The sequence below is a fragment of the Schistocerca nitens genome, chromosome 4, assembly GCF_023898315.1.
Source record: "Schistocerca nitens isolate TAMUIC-IGC-003100 chromosome 4, iqSchNite1.1, whole genome shotgun sequence".
In the NCBI taxonomy this organism is placed as follows: Eukaryota; Metazoa; Arthropoda; class Insecta; order Orthoptera; family Acrididae; genus Schistocerca; species Schistocerca nitens.
In genome coordinates, this window is record NC_064617.1 from 508,406,095 (window position 1) to 508,429,016 (window position 22,922).

At 38.8% G+C, this 22,922-nt stretch overlaps 1 protein-coding gene across 4 annotated transcripts in view; it reads left to right on the forward strand.

Moving 5' to 3' along the window:
• Nucleotides 1-1,099: 1,099 nt before the first annotated feature.
• LOC126251804 (DIS3-like exonuclease 2) overlaps nucleotides 1,100-22,922 on the forward strand; it is a 225,994-nt gene continuing 204,171 nt past the window's right edge. The window contains exons 1-3 of one of the 4 annotated variants that reach the window (XM_049952445.1): nucleotides 1,100-1,485; nucleotides 8,743-9,018; nucleotides 16,257-16,532. In XM_049952445.1, the coding sequence (XP_049808402.1) occupies nucleotides 1,226-1,485; nucleotides 8,743-9,018; nucleotides 16,257-16,532 (812 nt within the window). In that variant the 5' untranslated portion in view covers nucleotides 1,100-1,225. The remainder of the gene's footprint in view (nucleotides 1,486-8,742; nucleotides 9,019-16,256; nucleotides 16,533-22,922) is intronic. The other 3 variants (XM_049952446.1, XM_049952447.1, XM_049952448.1) reach the window with 3 other exon arrangements.

Genomic DNA, 22,922 nt, shown 5'->3' on the forward strand with positions numbered 1-22,922 from the left:
AAGATAGCTGACATTTCAAACTGACTGAGTTAAAATTGGGTTGAGTTAAAATATCTGCTGACTGTTGAAAATTCTTAACGAGTAGCTGTTTATGCTGAAGTAATAAGAAAGAATTATGTTTTTTGGTTTGTTCCTCAAACTGAAGGTTTGTCTCAGTCGTAACCTCTCTTAAAGTTTGGTTTCTTTCTTTCCTTGCTACCCTAAAAAAGGATCTTTTCTGAACCTCATAACCACAGGTATTTTATCACTCATGATATTTTCAATCAGTGTGCTGCTTACGTCTACCACCCGGGTAGGAAAACCAGTAACTGATGTCAACTGAAAGAACCAAGTATTACCACAGTTAGACTGTGGTAATACTTCAAGGGAAAACTGTCTGTCGGACTCTTTCAGAAAATCTACATTGAAATCCTAAACACTAATTTGATTCCCTCTGTCTCACAGACAGTACAACAGAGAATCCTAGTTTTTCAAAAATTGCTGAAAATTTCCGAATGGGGACAAACATACATCTACAATTATAAAAGTATCATTATTTAGTTTAAGCTCACACGCAAGTTCTTCTTTATGTTGCGTTACACTGAACTTTTTAGTTCCTAAATTTTTGACCCTGTGATAAATTTTTACATATATAGTAACTCCTCCTCTCATCAAAGTGCCCCTAATTACATGTGCTGGAAGCTTATATCCACTTACATTTACATTTTTCATGCCTGTGACTATATGGTGTTCAGACAGGCAAAGTACTCTTTTCCACCCTCAATTTCAAAGCCTTCTAAACAAACAAGAAGCTCATTTACTTTATTTTTTAATTCCTTGATAATCTGGTGCAAGATTTCAGATCATAGTTAAGATATAAGTTACCGTCTTATTTCGGGTAACTAGTACGTAGTATAGTGCGAAGTCAAGCAGTTCAGGAGTAGAAAGAAGTAGCTTCGATGTTGAACATGAGAAAAAAAAATAAAAAATTCGCATTTGCGTTTGTGAAAGAATCTTAGGTCGACCGCCAGCGATGTTACTTCACGGAGCAGTGAGCCCACAAGTGATTTGACGTGTCAACTGATAGCAGACGGTTTTGTTTTGTTGGTAGTAATGCGTAGGGTTCATCTTTTTTATGGAGTGTATTGTAATTGTACGAGATGTGTTGTGCGGCGACAGTGTGATTGCAACTACTGATGCAAATTTTTAGAAGTTATATTTCGCTTTCAGTAAGACAGTTAATGTAATGGGCGAAGACATGGGTGTAATTCCAGTAGATACGAGTGATTTTCCTGAAATTACGGAAACAGTATCAGATGTTATGAAAGAGCTTACAGTTACCGAGACGGACAATATAACAGTACAAGCGGAAGACTTGATAAATGTAGGTGTAAGTTGTCTAGAAGAGGCCGAAGGTGACATTGTCTGCACTGAAGAAAAACGAAAGAAAAGACATAGGATAAGGAAGAGAAAGCCCAAGAACAAGACGGATACAGGCTCTGAAAGGTAGGCAATATTTAATAGAGAGTGTTCATAAGGTCGAAAGGCGGACACTAGTACTATACGTTCGACAACTCCAGCAGCATGTATTCTCTATTCATTAATGTTTTGAGGTAGTTGACATTTAGCATGACATCTTAGTCATGTCATTTATTTCTACACAAAACTGGAGGTGATCTGAAAACTACACATGGGGACCAGCTGTTTCTTGCTAATTCATTGCACCAGCATTTTATTGTGAAGGCTTTTCTTCGCCTAAAACAAGCTGAAAGATATATAGCATTTGCTCCTGGTTTTTTATGTGTGATTATTACAGTCAATGTTTTTAAAAAATCAGACTAACTTTACTACAATATAGTGATGGAAAGCTGTTGGACACCATTTCAGAACTAGCAGTGATTCAGATCACCATTGTAACTTTTTGATAATCTGATGTGTGCTGTCCGCAGCTCGTGGTCGTGCGGTAGCGTTCTCGCTTCCCACGCCCGGGTTCCCGGGTTCGATTCCCGGCGGGGTCAGGGATTTTCTCTGCCTCGTGATGACTGGGTGTTGTGTGATGTCCTTAGGTTAGTTAGGTTTAAGTAGTTCTAAGTTCTAGGGGACTGATGACCATAGCTGTTAAGTCCCATAGTGCTCAGAGCCATTTTTTCTGATGTGTGCTAGGTAAATAAGTTACGATGAACAAAGTGATGTGCAAGTTCTGGTAGTGAAGTCCATGGCTAGATAAGTGTCCTCAGTAGAATTGTTAGTGGTACCACACTAGGCCTATATAGTTTCCATGCTAATAGAGTTTGCGCTGCAAAAAACTATTTTTGTTACTAGTGTCCAATTGGAGGATTCTTTCTGTTTTATATTTGTCATTCTTATGTGCATTATAATTGGAATTAAGGTTAAGTTTTGAGTATGGTTAGATAAGACAAATTGGGCAATGAATATATCATAAGGCCCCTTAATAATGAATGGTAAAAACTGAACTGCTATGTTTCTAACTTCTGTATAACTCAAATGATGTTTATATTTTATTTCTACCTAAATGTTTACTTAGACACATTGATTATTTATACTCAAGAAGGTGATACCAATTTGAAATACGTATTAATAGGTCTACTTATACTTGGGTTCTCCAATCCTCATTTATGTTTAATTGGAGCATTTATATTCATTCTGTGTTAGTCATTCAGCATTAATGCCTGTGAGAGACTTTGCCAGTATGCTTAACTTACTGATTTTATAAAAATATATTTCTTCATTGCTATGTTTATATTGAGCATTTCCAAATAATATTCTCATATGTGAAATGGGTTAGGCCTAGCTAACAAGAAGGTGCAACTTTACCTTGAATGATTTGATTTGCCATTCAGACACGTCTCTCTCTCTCTCTCTCTCTCTCTCTCTCTCTCTCTCTCTCTCTCTCTCTCGCTTTAATTGTTCAGAGATGTAAAATTGTGCACTTAACAAAATGAAAAAAAAAAACAAAAACATAGTATCATATGACTGTAATATCAGTGAGTTACTGTTGAAATCGGCCAACTCATATGTTCCCCTGTGTGACACACTTCGTAGGGATATAAAGTGGAATGATCACATAGTGTCAGTCGTTGTAGAGTTAAGTTCAGTGGTAGAATACTGGGGAAGTGCAATCAGTTTGCTTACAGATTACTCTAGCGACCGGCTCTAGAATGTTGCTAAAGTTTGTGGGACCTGTACGAAATAGGACTAATGGGTAATGCAGATGGTCACAGGTTTATTTGATCCATGGGAGAATGTCACAGAGACACTGAAGGAAGTGAACTGGTAGACTCTTGTAGATAGATGTAAACTATTGTGAGAAAGTCTGTTAATAGAGATTCAAGAACTGGCTTTGAGTGATGACACGAGGAATGTAATGCAACCCTCCATGTATCACTCACACAGTGATTGTGAGGAAAGGTTAAGTTATCAGTGCGGCAGAAATGGCTACTTCCAGTGTATACAAAATGACGACAGTAAAGCCACTGCCTTCTCCCACCAAAACGATGGAAAATTGGGGGTTTAGGGTGGTAGCAAACTAAATATGCAACTATAAAAGAACACTGCATCACCCCAAAACAAATAGGCATAAAAAAAAAAAATTACAGCACTCTTCTACATCAACAAAACCACAGGAATCGGACACTTCTCTTGACCTGTATAGCTCAACTACAGCTACAGATACCAAGAAAACAACACCTGCAACTCCAAAAGTGGAATTGGAAGTTTCCTTTGACCTACATAGCTCAGCTGCAGCTGTTGATACCAAAATCGCAACATTCACAACTCCAAAAAGTGGAACCAAATCCCCAACAACTCAGAAAGCCAAATACCCCATATTCACAATACCCATTAAAACACAGACAACCTACCATGATATACAACACGAAAAGCATCACAATTACTATAGAATAAAACCAAAACACTCTCTCTCTGACAATGCCACATATACATGTTCCTAGTCCGGATCACCAGAACTGTCATCAACCTTGTGTTGTTGCCACAGACATGAAACCTAACATATTCAGCAATAAGACCTGACTTCTGTAGAAACTGTATAACACACATCATATCAAAACCCATCTCGGAGTGTAATGCTACGTTCCTGAACTTCACTGTCATCTCTGTGTACCTAACAAAAAAGCAATTAAAAAATTAGTCTTCTTTCCCACAATAAACAGCAAACTAAACAGACATAACAAAATCACCAAACACATAAAAAAAATCCCTTAATAACTCACTGAAAACTCTTCCACGACTCGTGGAAGCATCTTATGTGGAGGGGTTTCTGGTTAGAGAAGTCTACACATGGGGCTTGAGATATCGTGTTGATGACACTTTGGTTTAATTTTTTATTGCTTTATGTATGTGTTTTGTGCATAATTTTGTGTTTAGTGCGTTCTTTTTTATACATATTTGAGTAGTGTTGTTAGTTGTTGCCGGCCGGGGTGGCCGAGCGGTTCTAGGCGCTACAATCTGGAACCGCGCGATCACTACGGTTGCAGGTTCGAATCCTGCCTCGGGCGTGGATGTGTGTGATGTCCTTAGGTTGGTTAGGTTTAAGTAGTTCTAAGTTCTAGGGGACTGATGACCTCAGAAGTTAAGTCCCATTGTGCTCAGAGCCATTTGAACCATTTTGTTAGTTGTTGGTAATTGTGTCAGATTGTGATTGGTGGGTGTTGTGGAGTTTTTTTACTCGTACATTGGTGTTGATAAGATGAGATTTTCAATGTTAATCACATGGGTGAGTTGTGGTTTTGTGGTACCGTGGACTTTGCTTTTAGGTGTATAGGTCTGGTGAAGTGTTAGATACCAGATTTGTTGAGTTGTGTGTGGTGTTGTGATATTGTGGATTTAGTTTGAACTGTATAGTTCAAGAGAAGTTTCTGGTACAGTGTTTTGGAACTGTGTGTTGGTCTATGGTATTGTGGACTTCATTTTAACTATATAATGTAATCCAGGTAACATTTCCATTGCCATTTTTTATACCTTTTTAAGTTAATTAGCACTGATGTTAGCCATTCATGTCATTGTGCATGCAAATTCAAGCGGCATGCCAGTTGCAGTTGGCATGATTTGCATTTTCATAGCATAGATAATAGTGTGCAAGACTGCTCATCCTTTGCGTCTTTAATACCATCCTATGTCCAATTTGTGTATTGCCCTCTTGTTCGGTTCTAGGAAACCAAATGAAGAATGCATTTGGTGATATGGTCTCCGGTGGGCCACTTGAATTTGTGTTCTTAATGGCCCAATTGGCTAACTTAATTTCTAATTAACCAGATGAGAGCTATTTCAATGTTTTATTTGTTGGGCTTTTCCAGTACACCTGTGCCTGTAACATATGACAGAAATGACAGTGTTTCCCACAATGTGCATAATACTTTTTTGATTTAGTTTGGTTGAGTGATAGTATTGGTATTTTCTGTTGGTTATTTCTCTAGGGTATGGGCAAGCACTTGAACAGTAATATACTTCCTTGTGGAGCTGTTCTCACTGGAACACTGGCCTTTTCTGCCTCATTCAGCTTTTATTGCTAATTTTGTAATGCACTATTATCACTTTGTAATTATACTATAACCCTGTATTCCCCCTCCCCAACCTCCAGATTACTGCTTCTGCACTATGTGGCAGTGACATTCTGATCTGAGCTGCTGAAGATGGTGGTCATTTGTGCATGAATTGTGCTTGCTACTGTGACAAATGTGTGTGTATTTCAGAAGGATGCTTGCGCCAAAAGCTAAATGCATAACACTCTTTTTGTTGTTCCTATCTGTACTCAGTGTGTCAGCTTTATTGTGAGTAGCAATCTGTCTTTTTCCCTTTATTGTCCTAAGTGATATTTTGGAGGTAATGCTTATGTATTTGCTACTGTCTCTTGCCACTCCAAAGCTTTGGTGTTCACAGTTTGGCAATAACTTTCACCAATTTCACAAATGCCTGAATGTGGGAAATGTTGACATATGACGGGGGTATTTCAACTCAAAAGAAGGGGGCATTGTTTTGTTCACGAGTCACCTTATATGAGGGGCAGGGGACATTAAATTTAATTGAAAATGAAATTGGTGGAATAACTTGACTAAAAGAAAGAATCTGTTGGTGGCTCACACCCTGCGGCATTAAGGAATATCACTTTGGCAAGAGCAGGAAGTTCGGAGAGTAAAAATTGTAAATTTAGACCAATGCTTGATTGTAGTAAGCAAGTTACAATGGATGTAGATTGCAATAGTTGTGCACAGGATAGACAATTGTGGAGAGCTGCATCAAATCAGTATTTGACTGAAAACCACAACTACTACTCTGTGAATGGTGTTATAAATGCCACAGATTTGGGGAAGTACTTTCTTCTTGCTTGTAAACTATCCTCTTTAATTACAAAAACTACCAATGTAAAACTCAATGTACTTCTTTTATGTCCACCCATTGCACACATGGCAGGCTCATATTCCCAGGACAGAGCAATCCACAGATGATTACAAATTTGCACACTTTGCCTTTTACCTCAGTGGTAACAAAAAGTTCTGCCACTTCCAACACTCATTGTTCTGTGGTTGTTGTATTCACTGGGGTCACTGCCTAGTGATCAGAGAACTCCAGTAACCATCCATCTATATCAGGCGTACTATACTCGCATGTGTGTTCCTACCATTCCCATTGTACTTACAGAAATGATGTCCCTGATCAATATGTATGTCAGGTATGCTGAAATCTCCTACATATGCTACAGAAGGTAGTTTTGCACTATCTCCTAAAGTGAACCATTTGTCTGCGGATATAATGGCAAAAAACCTACCACTTCCTTATGCTCTGTGCCAAAACTGTGGCAGTCAGTACAGATTCATGCATCATTTTCACCAACCACCTCAACTCCCAAACCTATGGCAGTAGCTGAGAGGTCAACACTGGTGCATCTGGAATAACCTTGAGATTTGCTTCCTGTAGTGCCATCAGAGACTGGCTCATCAACCAAGATGCACTCCCAAAATGGAGCAGATCCACAGCCCGACATCAGCCATTGGTCGAAAGTGTCACAGGTGTCAAGTAACAGAATAGCCCAGTTATCACCTTCAGATGCTAAAACTGAAAAATTCCAACTAGAGCCAAAACCCTGCATAAATAATAAGAAAGGAATAGCAAAGTAAATACCTAAACCAAAATGTAATTTAGTTGTTGCAACCAGTCTGACCACCACTTTGAATGCAGATGAGCCTGTATGCAGTATAAGGACAACACTCAAAGTTGTGCCACAGTGCTTAGCACATTGGAGTCACATTCGGGAGGATGGCAGTTAAAGGATGACGGTTAAAATCCCAGTCTGACCATCCTGATTTAGATATCATGGTTTCACTAAATTGTGCCAGTTTAATGCCAGGATGGTTCGTTTGAAAAGGTGTGGTCATTTTCCTTCCCCATTGTTGAACCACTCTGAACACGTGCTGTGTATGTAATGACCATGATGTCACAGAGACTGATCCAGATCTTCCTTGCATTTATCCTACTAGGCACATTAGGTGATCACCTTCCCCATGCCAGAAATTACTGTAACTTTTGCAAAAACTGAAGAAATACCAAGAAGACATCTGGATGAGTCTGCATACATTCAAACACTTTTAGAAAGCAAGTGCCGCTTGATGCAATAATAGAATCAATAGCCAACCATGGCCAATTGTGTGTTGAGGTAACAAGCCTTGTGGAACAGTTATGCCCAACTTAAATATTATTCAGGGATTTTAACATCAGCAGGCACTTGCGGAACAGGACCACTAAGAAAAAAACATAGGATAACTATTAGAAAGCTTAACCTCTGAATTAGAACTCTACTTGCTAAACACAGGAGCTTTAATATATTTTAGTGCTGCCTACGGTTATAGCTCAACAATATATCTCATAATATGTAACCCTAGCCTCCCCCCTGCAACAGAGATGAAGGGTCATGGAGACTTCTATGATAGTTACCACTTCCCAAACATGCTAGCCTCTGCAGACCAAAGAGAAAATGAATTCATACCAAGTTGGTCTCGTAGATGAGCGTACACCTCCAAAGCACAGTTTAAAATCAGCCAGGAGAAAGTATTGTTCATAGTGGTACAAGATGGTGGTGAGCTTCTTATACTTCTCTTTGTGTACTTGAAAATCTTTTCTTATTCCATAGGATATTAAATGAACATTAACACAAGATGTTAACTCTCGGACTTCTACTGACAAATATACCGAATTGAGTTGTGTGAGGAAGCCAGCATATGTTTTTCCAATATGAGTTCTCCATAGTGGAACAGCTCAGAAATGTTGACAATTAAAAAAAAAAAATCATATGTAATGTGTTATTTGAATAAAGAGGGCACTGTGATGCCTATGTAATGTAATAACCTGGCTTTGCTGCATGTGATTGTAAGCTGCAAGCTCAGTTTAACATTTGTTCATTAGCTGTTATGTTCTTTTGTATTGACACCATTTTGAAGTTGTAATATTTGTTTTTATTTTATGAGTGTTCAAGATTTTAATATTGGGTATGTACTCTGTGTCATAACAGTAATGTACTCATTGTGACTAATATCTGTAATATATTATAAGGTCTTCATGTCTGATTTTATGTCATACTTTTTTAGCACTGAAGGTGTTCACACAGTAGCTTAAATTGATTTACTGTAATAAATGATTTGAAACATCTTACAACCATTGCTGCCAATTTTCTTGTTTATAATACTAATATTGCACCCATTGAGCAAGTTTTTAGAAGTTTTATTTCGCTTTCAGTAAGACAGTTAATGTAATGGGCGAAAACATGGGTGTAATTCCAGTAGATAGCAGAGATTTTCCTGAAATTACGGAAACAGTATCAGATGTTACGAAAGAGCTTACAGTTACCGAGACGGACAATATAACAGTACAAGCAGAAGACTTGATAAATGTAGGTGTAAGTTGTCTAGAAGAGGCCGAAGGTGACATTGTCTGCACTGAAGAAAAACGAAAGAAAAGACATAGGATAAGGAAGAGAAAGCCCAAGAACAAGACGGATACAGGCTCTGAAAGGTAGGCAATATTTAATAGAGAGTGTTCATAAGGTCGAAAGGTGGACACTAGTACTATACGTTCGACAACTCCAGCAGCATCTATTCTCTATTCATTAATGTTTTGAGGTAGTTGACATTTAGTATGACATCTTAGTCATGTCATTTATTTCTACACAAAACTGGAGGTGATCTGAAAACTACACATGGGGACCAGCTGTTTCTTGCTAATTCATTGCACCAGCATTTTATTGTGAAGGCTTTTCTTCACCTAAAACAAGCTGAAAGATATATAGCATTTGCTCCTGGTTTTTTATGTGTGATTATTACAGTCAATGTTTTTAAAAAATCAGACTAACTTTACTACAATATAGTGATGGAAAGCTGTTGGACACCATTTCAGAACTAGCAGTGATTCAGATCACCATTGTAACTTTTTGATAATCTGATGTGTGCTGTCCGCAGCTCGTGGTCGTGCGGTAGCGTTCTCGCTTCCCACGCCCGGGTTCCCGGGTTCGATTCCCGGCGGGGTCAGGGATTTTCTCTGCCTCGTGATGACTGGGTGTTGTGTGATGTCCTTAGGTTAGTTAGGTTTAAGTAGTTCTAAGTTCTAGGGGACTGATGACCTCAGAAGTTAAGTCCCATAGTGCTCAGAGCCATTTTTTCTGATGTGTGCTAGGTAAATAAGTTACGATGAACAAAGTGATGTGCAAGTTCTGGTAGTGAAGTCCATGGCTAGATAAGTGTCCTCAGTAGAATTGTTAGTGGTACCACACTAGGCCTATATAGTTTCCATGCTAATAGAGTTTGCGCTGCAAAAAACTATTTTTGTTACTAGTGTCCAATTGGAGGATTCTTTCTGTTTTATATTTGTCATTCTTATGTGCATTATAATTGGAATTAAGGTTAAGTTTTGAGTATGGTTAGATAAGACAAATTGGGCAATGAATATATCATAAGGCCCCTTAATAATGAATGGTAAAAACTGAACTGCTATGTTTCTAACTTCTGTATAACTCAAATGATGTTTATATTTTATTTCTACCTAAATGTTTACTTAGACACATTGATTATTTATACTCAAGAAGGTGATACCAATTTGAAATACGTATTAATAGGTCTACTTATACTTGGGTTCTCCAATCCTCATTTATGTTTAATTGGAGCATTTATATTCATTCTGTGTTAGTCATTCAGCATTAATGCCTGTGAGAGACTTTGCCAGTATGCTTAACTTACTGATTTTATAAAAATATATTTCTTCATTGCTATGTTTATATTGAGCATTTCCAAATAATATTCTCATATGTGAAATGGGTTAGGCCTAGCTAACAAGAAGGTGCAACTTTACCTTGAATGATTTGATTTGCCATTCAGACACGTCTCTCTCTCTCTCTCTCTCTCTCTCTCTCTCTCTCGCTTTAATTGTTCAGAGATGTAAAATTGTGCACTTAACAAAATGAAAAAAAAAAACAAAAACATAGTATCATATGACTGTAATATCAGTGAGTTACTGTTGAAATCGGCCAACTCATATGTTCCCCTGTGTGACACACTTCGTAGGGATATAAAGTGGAATGATCACATAGTGTCAGTCGTTGTAGAGTTAAGTTCAGTGGTAGAATACTGGGGAAGTGCAATCAGTTTGCTTACAGATTACTCTAGCGACCGGCTCTAGAATGTTGCTAAAGTTTGTGGGACCTGTACGAAATAGGACTAATGGGTAATGCAGATGGTCACAGGTTTATTTGATCCATGGGAGAATGTCACAGAGACACTGAAGGAAGTGAACTGGTAGACTCTTGTAGATAGATGTAAACTATTGTGAGAAAGTCTGTTAATAGAGATTCAAGAACTAGCTTTGAGTGATGACACGAGGAATGTAATGCAACCCTCCATGTATCACTCACACAGTGATTGTGAGGAAAGGTTAAGTTATCAGTGCGGCAGAAATGGCTACTTCCAGTGTATACAAAATGACGACAGTAAAGCCACTGCCTTCTCCCACCAAAACGATGGAAAATTGGGGGTTTAGGGTGGTAGCAAACTAAATATGCAACTATAAAAGAACACTGCATCACCCCAAAACAAATAGGCATAAAAAAAAAAATTACAGCACTCTTCTAAATCAACAAAACCACAGGAATCGGACACTTCTCTTGACCTGTATAGCTCAACTACAGCTACAGATACCAAGAAAACAACACCTGCAACTCCAAAAGTGGAATTGGAAGTTTCCTTTGACCTACATAGCTCAGCTGCAGCTGTTGATACCAAAATCGCAACATTCACAACTCCAAAAAGTGGAACCAAATCCCCAACAACTCAGAAAGCCAAATACCCCATATTCACAATACCCATTAAAACACAGACAACCTACCATGATATACAACACGAAAAGCATCACAATTACTATAGAATAAAACCAAAACACTCTCTCTCTGACAATGCCACATATACATGTTCCTAGTCCGGATCACCAGAACTGTCATCAACCTTGTGTTGTTGCCACAGACATGAAACCTAACATATTCAGCAATAAGACCTGACTTCTGTAGAAACTGTATAACACACATCATATCAAAACCCATCTCGGAGTGTAATGCTACGTTCCTGAACTTCACTGTCATCTCTGTGTACCTAACAAAAAAGCAATTAAAAAATTAGTCTTCTTTCCCACAATAAACAGCAAACTAAACAGACATAACAAAATCACCAAACACATAAAAAAAATCCCTTAATAACTCACTGAAAACTCTTCCACGACTCGTGGAAGCATCTTATGTGGAGGGGTTTCTGGTTAGAGAAGTCTACACATGGGGCTTGAGATATCGTGTTGATGACACTTTGGTTTAATTTTTTATTGCTTTATGTATGTGTTTTGTGCATAATTTTGTGTTTAGTGCGTTCTTTTTTATACATATTTGAGTAGTGTTGTTAGTTGTTGCCGGCCGGGGTGGCCGAGCGGTTCTAGGCGCTACAATCTGGAACCGCGCGATCACTACGGTTGCAGGTTCGAATCCTGCCTCGGGCGTGGATGTGTGTGATGTCCTTAGGTTGGTTAGGTTTAAGTAGTTCTAAGTTCTAGGGGACTGATGACCTCAGAAGTTAAGTCCCATTGTGCTCAGAGCCATTTGAACCATTTTGTTAGTTGTTGGTAATTGTGTCAGATTGTGATTGGTGGGTGTTGTGGAGTTTTTTTACTCGTACATTGGTGTTGATAAGATGAGATTTTCAATGTTAATCACATGGGTGAGTTGTGGTTTTGTGGTACCGTGGACTTCTTTTAGGTGTATAGGTCTGGTGAAGTGTTAGATACCAGATTTGTTGAGTTGTGTGTGGTGTTGTGATATTGTGGATTTAGTTTGAACTGTATAGTTCAAGAGAAGTTTCTGGTACAGTGTTTTGGAACTGTGTGTTGGTCTATGGTATTGTGGACTTCATTTTAACTATATAATGTAATCCAGGTAACATTTCCATTGCCATTTTTTATACCTTTTTAAGTTAATTAGCACTGATGTTAGCCATTCATGTCATTGTGCATGCAAATTCAAGCGGCATGCCAGTTGCAGTTGGCATGATTTGCATTTTCATAGCATAGATAATAGTGTGCAAGACTGCTCATCCTTTGCGTCTTTAATACCATCCTATGTCCAATTTGTGTATTGCCCTCTTGTTCGGTTCTAGGAAACCAAATGAAGAATGCATTTGGTGATATGGTCTCCGGTGGGCCACTTGAATTTGTGTTCTTAATGGCCCAATTGGCTAACTTAATTTCTAATTAACCAGATGAGAGCTATTTCAATGTTTTATTTGTTGGGCTTTTCCAGTACACCTGTGCCTGTAACATATGACAGAAATGACAGTGTTTCCCACAATGTGCATAATACTTTTTTGATTTAGTTTGGTTGAGTGATAGTATTGGTATTTTCTGTTGGTTATTTCTCTAGGGTATGGGCAAGCACTTGAACAGTAATATACTTCCTTGTGGAGCTGTTCTCACTGGAACACTGGCCTTTTCTGCCTCATTCAGCTTTTATTGCTAATTTTGTAATGCACTATTATCACTTTGTAATTATACTATAACCCTGTATTCCCCCTCCCCAACCTCCAGATTACTGCTTCTGCACTATGTGGCAGTGACATTCTGATCTGAGCTGCTGAAGATGGTGGTCATTTGTGCATGAATTGTGCTTGCTACTGTGACAAATGTGTGTGTATTTCAGAAGGATGCTTGCGCCAAAAGCTAAATGCATAACACTCTTTTTGTTGTTCCTATCTGTACTCAGTGTGTCAGCTTTATTGTGAGTAGCAATCTGTCTTTTTCCCTTTATTGTCCTAAGTGATATTTTGGAGGTAATGCTTATGTATTTGCTACTGTCTCTTGCCACTCCAAAGCTTTGGTGTTCACAGTTTGGCAATAACTTTCACCAATTTCACAAATGCCTGAATGTGGGAAATGTTGACATATGACGGGGGTATTTCAACTCAAAAGAAGGGGGCATTGTTTTGTTCACGAGTCACCTTATATGAGGGGCAGGGGACATTAAATTTAATTGAAAATGAAATTGGTGGAATAACTTGACTAAAAGAAAGAATCTGTTGGTGGCTCACACCCTGCGGCATTAAGGAATATCACTTTGGCAAGAGCAGGAAGTTCGGAGAGTAAAAATTGTAAATTTAGACCAATGCTTGATTGTAGTAAGCAAGTTACAATGGATGTAGATTGCAATAGTTGTGCACAGGATAGACAATTGTGGAGAGCTGCATCAAATCAGTATTTGACTGAAAACCACAACTACTACTCTGTGAATGGTGTTATAAATGCCACAGATTTGGGGAAGTACTTTCTTCTTGCTTGTAAACTATCCTCTTTAATTACAAAAACTACCAATGTAAAACTCAATGTACTTCTTTTATGTCCACCCATTGCACACATGGCAGGCTCATATTCCCAGGACAGAGCAATCCACAGATGATTACAAATTTGCACACTTTGCCTTTTACCTCAGTGGTAACAAAAAGTTCTGCCACTTCCAACACTCATTGTTCTGTGGTTGTTGTATTCACTGGGGTCACTGCCTAGTGATCAGAGAACTCCAGTAACCATCCATCTATATCAGGCGTACTATACTCGCATGTGTGTTCCTACCATTCCCATTGTACTTACAGAAATGATGTCCCTGATCAATATGTATGTCAGGTATGCTGAAATCTCCTACATATGCTACAGAAGGTAGTTTTGCACTATCTCCTAAAGTGAACCATTTGTCTGCGGATATAATGGCAAAAAACCTACCACTTCCTTATGCTCTGTGCCAAAACTGTGGCAGTCAGTACAGATTCATGCATCATTTTCACCAACCACCTCAACTCCCAAACCTATGGCAGTAGCTGAGAGGTCAACACTGGTGCATCTGGAATAACCTTGAGATTTGCTTCCTGTAGTGCCATCAGAGACTGGCTCATCAACCAAGATGCACTCCCAAAATGGAGCAGATCCACAGCCCGACATCAGCCATTGGTCGAAAGTGTCACAGGTGTCAAGTAACAGAATAGCCCAGTTATCACCTTCAGATGCTAAAACTGAAAAATTCCAACTAGAGCCAAAACCCTGCATAAATAATAAGAAAGGAATAGCAAAGTAAATACCTAAACCAAAATGTAATTTAGTTGTTGCAACCAGTCTGACCACCACTTTGAATGCAGATGAGCCTGTATGCAGTATAAGGACAACACTCAAAGTTGTGCCACAGTGCTTAGCACATTGGAGTCACATTCGGGAGGATGGCAGTTAAAGGATGACGGTTAAAATCCCAGTCTGACCATCCTGATTTAGATATCATGGTTTCACTAAATTGTGCCAGTTTAATGCCAGGATGGTTCGTTTGAAAAGGTGTGGTCATTTTCCTTCCCCATTGTTGAACCACTCTGAACACGTGCTGTGTATGTAATGACCATGATGTCACAGAGACTGATCCAGATCTTCCTTGCATTTATCCTACTAGGCACATTAGGTGATCACCTTCCCCATGCCAGAAATTACTGTAACTTTTGCAAAAACTGAAGAAATACCAAGAAGACATCTGGATGAGTCTGCATACATTCAAACACTTTTAGAAAGCAAGTGCCGCTTGATGCAATAATAGAATCAATAGCCAACCATGGCCAATTGTGTGTTGAGGTAACAAGCCTTGTGGAACAGTTATGCCCAACTTAAATATTATTCAGGGATTTTAACATCAGCAGGCACTTGCGGAACAGGACCACTAAGAAAAAAACATAGGATAACTATTAGAAAGCTTAACCTCTGAATTAGAACTCTACTTGCTAAACACAGGAGCTTTAATATATTTTAGTGCTGCCTACGGTTATAGCTCAACAATATATCTCATAATATGTAACCCTAGCCTCCCCCCTGCAACAGAGATGAAGGGTCATGGAGACTTCTATGATAGTTACCACTTCCCAAACATGCTAGCCTCTGCAGACCAAAGAGAAAATGAATTCATACCAAGTTGGTCTCGTAGATGAGCGTACACCTCCAAAGCACAGTTTAAAATCAGCCAGGAGAAAGTATTGTTCATAGTGGTACAAGATGGTGGTGAGCTTCTTATACTTCTCTTTGTGTACTTGAAAATCTTTTCTTATTCCATAGGATATTAAATGAACATTAACACAAGATGTTAACTCTCGGACTTCTACTGACAAATATACCGAATTGAGTTGTGTGAGGAAGCCAGCATATGTTTTTCCAATATGAGTTCTCCATAGTGGAACAGCTCAGAAATGTTGACAATTAAAAAAAAAAAAATCATATGTAATGTGTTATTTGAATAAAGAGGGCACTGTGATGCCTATGTAATGTAATAACCTGGCTTTGCTGCATGTGATTGTAAGCTGCAAGCTCAGTTTAACATTTGTTCATTAGCTGTTATGTTCTTTTGTATTGACACCATTTTGAAGTTGTAATATTTGTTTTATTTTATGAGTGTTCAAGATTTTAATATTGGGTATGTACTCTGTGTCATAACAGTAATGTACTCATTGTGACTAATATCTGTAATATATTATAAGGTCTTCATGTCTGATTTTATGTCATACTTTTTTAGCACTGAAGGTGTTCACACAGTAGCTTAAATTGATTTACTGTAATAAATGATTTGAAACATCTTACAACCATTGCTGCCAATTTTCTTGTTTATAATACTAATATTGCACCCATTGAGCAAGTTTTTAGAAGTTTTATTTCGCTTTCAGTAAGACAGTTAATGTAATGGGCGAAAACATGGGTGTAATTCCAGTAGATAGCAGAGATTTTCCTGAAATTACGGAAACAGTATCAGATGTTACGAAAGAGCTTACAGTTACCGAGACGGACAATATAACAGTACAAGCAGAAGACTTGATAAATGTAGGTGTAAGTTGTCTAGAAGAGGCCGAAGGTGACATTGTCTGCACTGAAGAAAAACGAAAGAAAAGACATAGGATAAGGAAGAGAAAGCCCAAGAACAAGACGGATACAGGCTCTGAAAGGTAGGCAATATTTAATAGAGAGTGTTCATAAGGTCGAAAGGTGGACACTAGTACTATACGTTCGACAACTCCAGCAGCATCTATTCTCTATTCATTAATGTTTTGAGGTAGTTGACATTTAGTATGACATCTTAGTCATGTCATTTATTTCTACACAAAACTGGAGGTGATGTGAAAACTACACATGGGGACCAGCTGTTTCTTGCTAATTCATTGCACCAGCATTTTATTGTGAAGGCTTTTCTTCGCCTAAAACAAGCTGAAAGATATATAGCATTTGCTCCTGGTTTTTTATGTGTGATTATTACAGTCAATGTTTTTAAAAAAATCAGACTAACTTTACTACAATATAGTGATGGAAAGCTGTTGGACACCATTTCAGAACTAGCAGTGATTCAGATCACCATTGTAACTTTTTGATAATCTGATGTGTGCTGTCCGCAGCTCGTGGTCGTGCGGTAGCGTTCTCGCTTCCCACGCCCGGGTTCCCGGGTTCGATTCCCGGCGGGGTCAGGGATTTTCTCTGCCTCGTGATGACTGGGTGTTGTGTGATGTCCTTAGGTTAGTTAGGTTTAAGTAGTTCTAAGTTCTAGGGGACTGATGACCTCAGAAGTTAAGTCCCATTGTGCTCAGAGCCATTTGAACCATTTTGTTAGTTGTTGGTAATTGTGTCAGATTGTGATTGGTGGGTGTTGTGGAGTTTTTTTACTCGTACATTGGTGTTGATAAGATGAGATTTTCAATGTTAATCACATGGGTGAGTTGTGGTTTTGTGGTACCGTGGACTTCTTTTAGGTGTATAGGTCTGGTGAAGTGTTAGATACCAGATTTGTTGAGTTGTGTGTGGTGTTGTGATATTGTGGATTTAGTTTGAACTGTATAGTTCAAGAGAAGTTTCTGGTACAGTGTTTTGGAACTGTGTGTTGGTCTATGGTATTGTGGACTTCATTTTAACTATATAATGTAATCCAGGTAACATTTCCATTGCCATTTTTTATACCTTTTTAAGTTAATTAGCACTGATGTTAGCCATTCATGTCATTGTGCATGCAAATTCAAGCGGCATGCCAGTTGGAGTTGGCATGATTTGCATTTTCATAGCATAGATAATAGTGTGCAAGACTGCTCATCCTTTGCGTCTTTAATACCATCCTATGTCCAATTTGTGTATTGCCCTCTTGTTCGGTTCTAGGAAACCAAATGAAGAATGCATTTGGTGATATGGTCTCCGGTGGGCCACTTGAATTTGTGTTCTTAATGGCCCAATTGGCTAACTTAATTTCTAATTAACCAGATGAGAGCTATTTCAATGTTTTATTTGTTGGGCTTTTCCAGTACACCTGTGCCTGTAACATATGACAGAAATGACAGTGTTTCCCACAATGTGCATAATACTTTTTTGATTTAGTTTGGTTGAGTGATAGTATTGGTATTTTCTGTTGGTTATTTCTCTAGGGTATGGGCAAGCACTTGAACAGTAATATACTTCCTTGTGGAGCTGTTCTCACTGGAACACTGGCCTTTTCTGCCTCATTCAGCTTTTATTGCTAATTTTGTAATGCACTATTATCACTTTGTAATTATACTATAACCCTGTATTCCCCCTCCCCAACCTCCAGATTACTGCTTCTGCACTATGTGGCAGTGACATTCTGATCTGAGCTGCTGAAGATGGTGGTCATTTGTGCATGAATTGTGCTTGCTACTGTGACAAATGTGTGTGTATTTCAGAAGGATGCTTGCGCCAAAAGCTAAATGCATAACACTCTTTTTGTTGTTCCTATCTGTACTCAGTGTGTCAGCTTTATTGTGAGTAGCAATCTGTCTTTTTCCCTTTATTGTCCTAAGTGATATTTTGGAGGTAATGCTTATGTATTTGCTACTGTCTCTTGCCACTCCAAAGCTCGCAGACACCACCTTCTCTTCCTGTCGCCGTTACTACAACATATTGTTGTTATGAGCCAAATGTTAACTAATTTTGGAGGTAAGTTAGTGACTTCTTGTTAATGACAGTGAGACTTAATAGTGCTGTGGAGGACATTTGTTAAAGATTTTTGAGATCTTACTTTAACAAAACCAAACGCAATACGCAAGTACCTTGAAGGGTACTTAAACATTCATGAGAGCTTCCTTTCATTATTGTGTGCTTGGCTGTATTATAAGACACTGTAATTTCATAATTTGTGTCCTACAGCAGATGATTCAGGCTGAGTCAAAACTCTAGCAACAAAATTTCGGTTGTTGTTGAGGTATATTTTCTGAGTATTTTGGTGTAAGGCTCATAACCATGTAATTATGATGTACTTTTTTTTCCCCCAGTTAAGTTTGGTTCTATGAAATTACCTTCACAACAGTGACATATCCTGTAATGTGTACTCACCTACTGCAGAATACAAAAAACAGGGTAATGCAACAACCGTCAGACAGATGCGATTTGCACCACTGCAGCAATGGCTTAGCATAGTGTCATTGTGCCTACCTTCCGTTGCATTCAGGGAACCATCATTCTCAATGCATATTGGCCAACTCTCCATTGGTATACCTATCGATACTGGTAACTGTCCCTGTTAACCTACAACAAACACAGGCAAACAAGAAAGTCTGAAACAGAATTGATCAGTACTGTCTGCAAGCTTGAGGACAAAGAGTAAAGTGGGCATTACAGAGATTAATGATAGTTGGTCTGATTAGATCCACATGTGAGGTTTATGGAGCATCTGTAAAGAGAAAGACTGATTAATCTTTCTTTGTATTGTGCCAGCATTTGCATTCAAACAGATTTAAGACCAAAGGGAATGGTTTTGTGTACTTAATTTAGGAGGAGGTGGTGGTGGTGGTGGTGGTGGTGGTCGCAGTCTCCACAGCTACAACTGTGGTTATGGATCTAAGACTCCTGTGGCACATGGATCTGATCAAAGCATTTTTTCCATGTGCTAGTTTCTCACTATTGACGGTTACTGAGGAAAGAAAATCTCCACAGTAGTATCCTTCACATGAGGATTTTCATATGTGGATTTCAAACTTCATTAGTATCTTGGACAATACTGTATTCACTGTGTTCTCTATACCCAAACATTAGCTGTTTAACCTTTTTGTCTGCCTAGCACTCCACAATATTCTGCTTAACATTTTGTGTCCTGTTATAGCAGTTGCTGTTACAGGCTATGGATATAGATGTGAAAATCCTTCTGGCCTCAAAACATGAATGCTTCACTTTATTTCCAGAAATAATGTGGACTCCATAAATATGTGGAGAATCTGTAGCAGAGTACGTGTATTTCTGCAGCAAGACCATAACATCAGGCAGAAAATTATGCTTATGAACATATCTTACTTGTATATCCTGAAAACTATAAGTTACCAGGGAAGTGAACAAGACTAGAGCAGACACCAACAGTCGGTCTCTACTTCTCATACCATCCACTAAGTGTCCTCAGACGTGTCTTTCTGGGTGATTTTTCTGAATTCTATCCCTTTTCCTAACCTCATCAGTCCTTTTCCTTCATCCCTTCTTTTCCTTCATCCCTTCTTTTCCTTCATCCCTCTTCCTTCCCCCCTTTCTGCTGGAGGAATGAGCCATTGGCTCTAAAGGCTTGCAGATGTTAATGACTATCATATTTGTGTTTTCCTGCCACCCCTAAGCGAACATAAAAAACATTTCTTATCTGACTTCCAACTTGAAATTAAAGCTTGGTCATGCTGCACCATCTCAGTGTGTATTACTCTATCTCCGAGTAGGTATAACACATCATGATGTGGTGTAATACATAGTTCAGTAATTGAAGTCCTTTCTTTGTCATTTCAGTTATCTACTCAAACCATTTCCGTTAATCTGCTAATTTGTGGCCATCTGTCTTGTGCCACTGAAGCTAAATTTTGTAAGCGACATTCTCCCATGATAGGTACTGCGTCTGTTTTGAGTCTTGGACATTTCATTATAACTTCTAGTCTTGGACATTTCATTATAACTTCTAGTCTTGGACATTTCATTATAACTTCTAGTCTTGGACATTTCATTATAACTTCTAGTCTTGGACATTTCACTATAACTTCTAGTCTTGGACATTTCACTATAACTTCTAGTCTTGGACATTTCATTATAACTTCTTATCTCGTGCCATTCAAAATACTTGTGACACAAGTGGCTCGTTGCATAGTTATCTAGGCTGTTTGCAACCACTGCTTCTTTCAGTCGGATCTGTGATCTGCACCTTAATCCTTAAAATCTTTTCTTCGTATGGGCCTATTTGTATAAGTAACACAGGCTCACTTTCCTTTCCATATGCCGCCTATCTTTGTTCCTTTTTTCCCTTAGATGTGGTGTCTTATTGCTTATTTCTTCTGATTTCTCACTCTGGAGCTCTCTCTTCTCTTTTGGCTCTAAGTCTGATCCTTCCTGTATTCCTACCAGTATATCTGGTGTCACATTTGCCTTCACAACCTGTTTTTCTCAGCTACCTAATTTCTATTCCATGGGACACACTTCCTTTCTTTGCGGCTCTCTCCCAGTCTGCGAGATTCAGCAGTTGGTTCCAGTTCCATCTGTAACTCTACAAGTCTGCACTTGACCCATAGCATCTATGCTGTGCAATGTATGATTACTTTTCAACTCTCACAGACGTCTCTGCCTGAGATTCCTTGAGTATGGCACATTTAATTCATCCTCTACTATATGAAACATATGCTCCATATGTACATCATTGCCTAACCTCAGTGTTAATCTCGTGGCTTCGCACGTTTCTATATTACTTCTTTAGTGATCCCTTTAAGTTTTACTATTTTGTCGGTGTTATTGCCCACCATACTATTATTCAATGCTGATTCTTTTATTACGGTAACCTTGAGTGGCACTATCTACTGTGAAACTTGTGGTTCATGTGCATCATATATATATATGAAATTAATTCTACCCTTTCAGAACACTGAGTACAGCTATGTGTCATGAGTTGACTGCATACTTGTGGGGTTCTTTCATTTCCTGTTTTCTGAGACTTCTTATTTGCTAGCCTAGCATCTACATTATACTGTCAGGGTAAGTGTACTGGTTCTTCGCAAATGTAACATATCATCAGTCTTGCCTTATTACATGGCCCTGGATGCCCTTGAAGATCGCATTGATGACCCACCTTCGGTCACATGCATCCAGTTTCCCTATGTTGACCTCTGCGTAGAATCTCCTCTATCCTTTTCATCTGTGGTGGAGGGTGGGGTGTCCGTTTCTTGCTCCACTAAAACTTAGCTACATGGTGTCTATTTTCCTGGTGTGTTTCTCCATATTGCAGTTCCTTGCTTGATGGCTTCTTCTCTTACATTTAAAATAATCCCCCGGATGACTGGATTCATTGAACTTTTCTTTACAAGAGGTGATGGATGCTTCTTCTGTTAATATAAGATACACTGCCTGCGCTAACTTTAAATCCTCTCCACTCGCTCTCATGACTATTTTTATCCTCTCATCTTCGATTCCCTGTACAAACACTGCTTGTCATCTTCCCCAATAGAGCTTGGCAACCCAGGATGTCTGAATCCATCATCACTTCCTGGACGCTTTATCGAAATTGGTGCTGCAATGTGTCGGTGCATCTCTCCCATTTGGCCATACTTTTGGCCCTTTTTTGGCTACTAGAGAAACACATGGTAATCCAAAGTACATTTTGCTCATAGTTCTCGAATAAAATTCCCATCGCATCTGCCCATATTGCTGTCAAATTTCATACAAGTAGTTTACTTCGAGTTGCACCCACAATCCTAGTTTTAACAAATATTAAAGCACACTATGACTAGGGCTTAGCATTAGTTTTAATGCTAGGTCACAATTGTCTGTGAATTCTCGAAGTTCATTTGTATTTCCATCAAAAGCTCTCGGAATTAACTTAAATGCTTCAGGCAAGACTATATGCTGAGCAGGGACTTCATTATCTTCCAGATTCATATTAGGTGCTTTTTCATCTTTTCTCAAGGCCAAAGACCTGGTTCCATGATACATTGCGATTCACTCACCATATTTGTCAGAGAGGTGGCAGCGCTGTGTTGATGTCTTGTGCAGGTGTAAGGTTGGAATATGGTGTGGTCAGCACATGTGCCAGCGATTCATAAACCAATGGCCCCATCCTTAATTGTTGTAACTGCTATGCAGACCTCCTCTGATGTTTAGTGAAGTGGACTGCTTGCTGTGGTCTTGTAATTTTGTGGTGGCGGAAGATTTCCTCTTCTTTCTTCTTCTTCTTCTTCTTCTTCTTCTTCTTGCTTCGCTCCTGCTGTACACCAAAAAGGACTGCTCTGGCTCTTCACTGTACCTGATCTACCTCGAAAGCTCAAGCTGATTCATCCTAAGATGGAGCTTACTAGTTCTCCTAAGAGAAGATTCTGTATTCTGTACTCTTAAGGCTC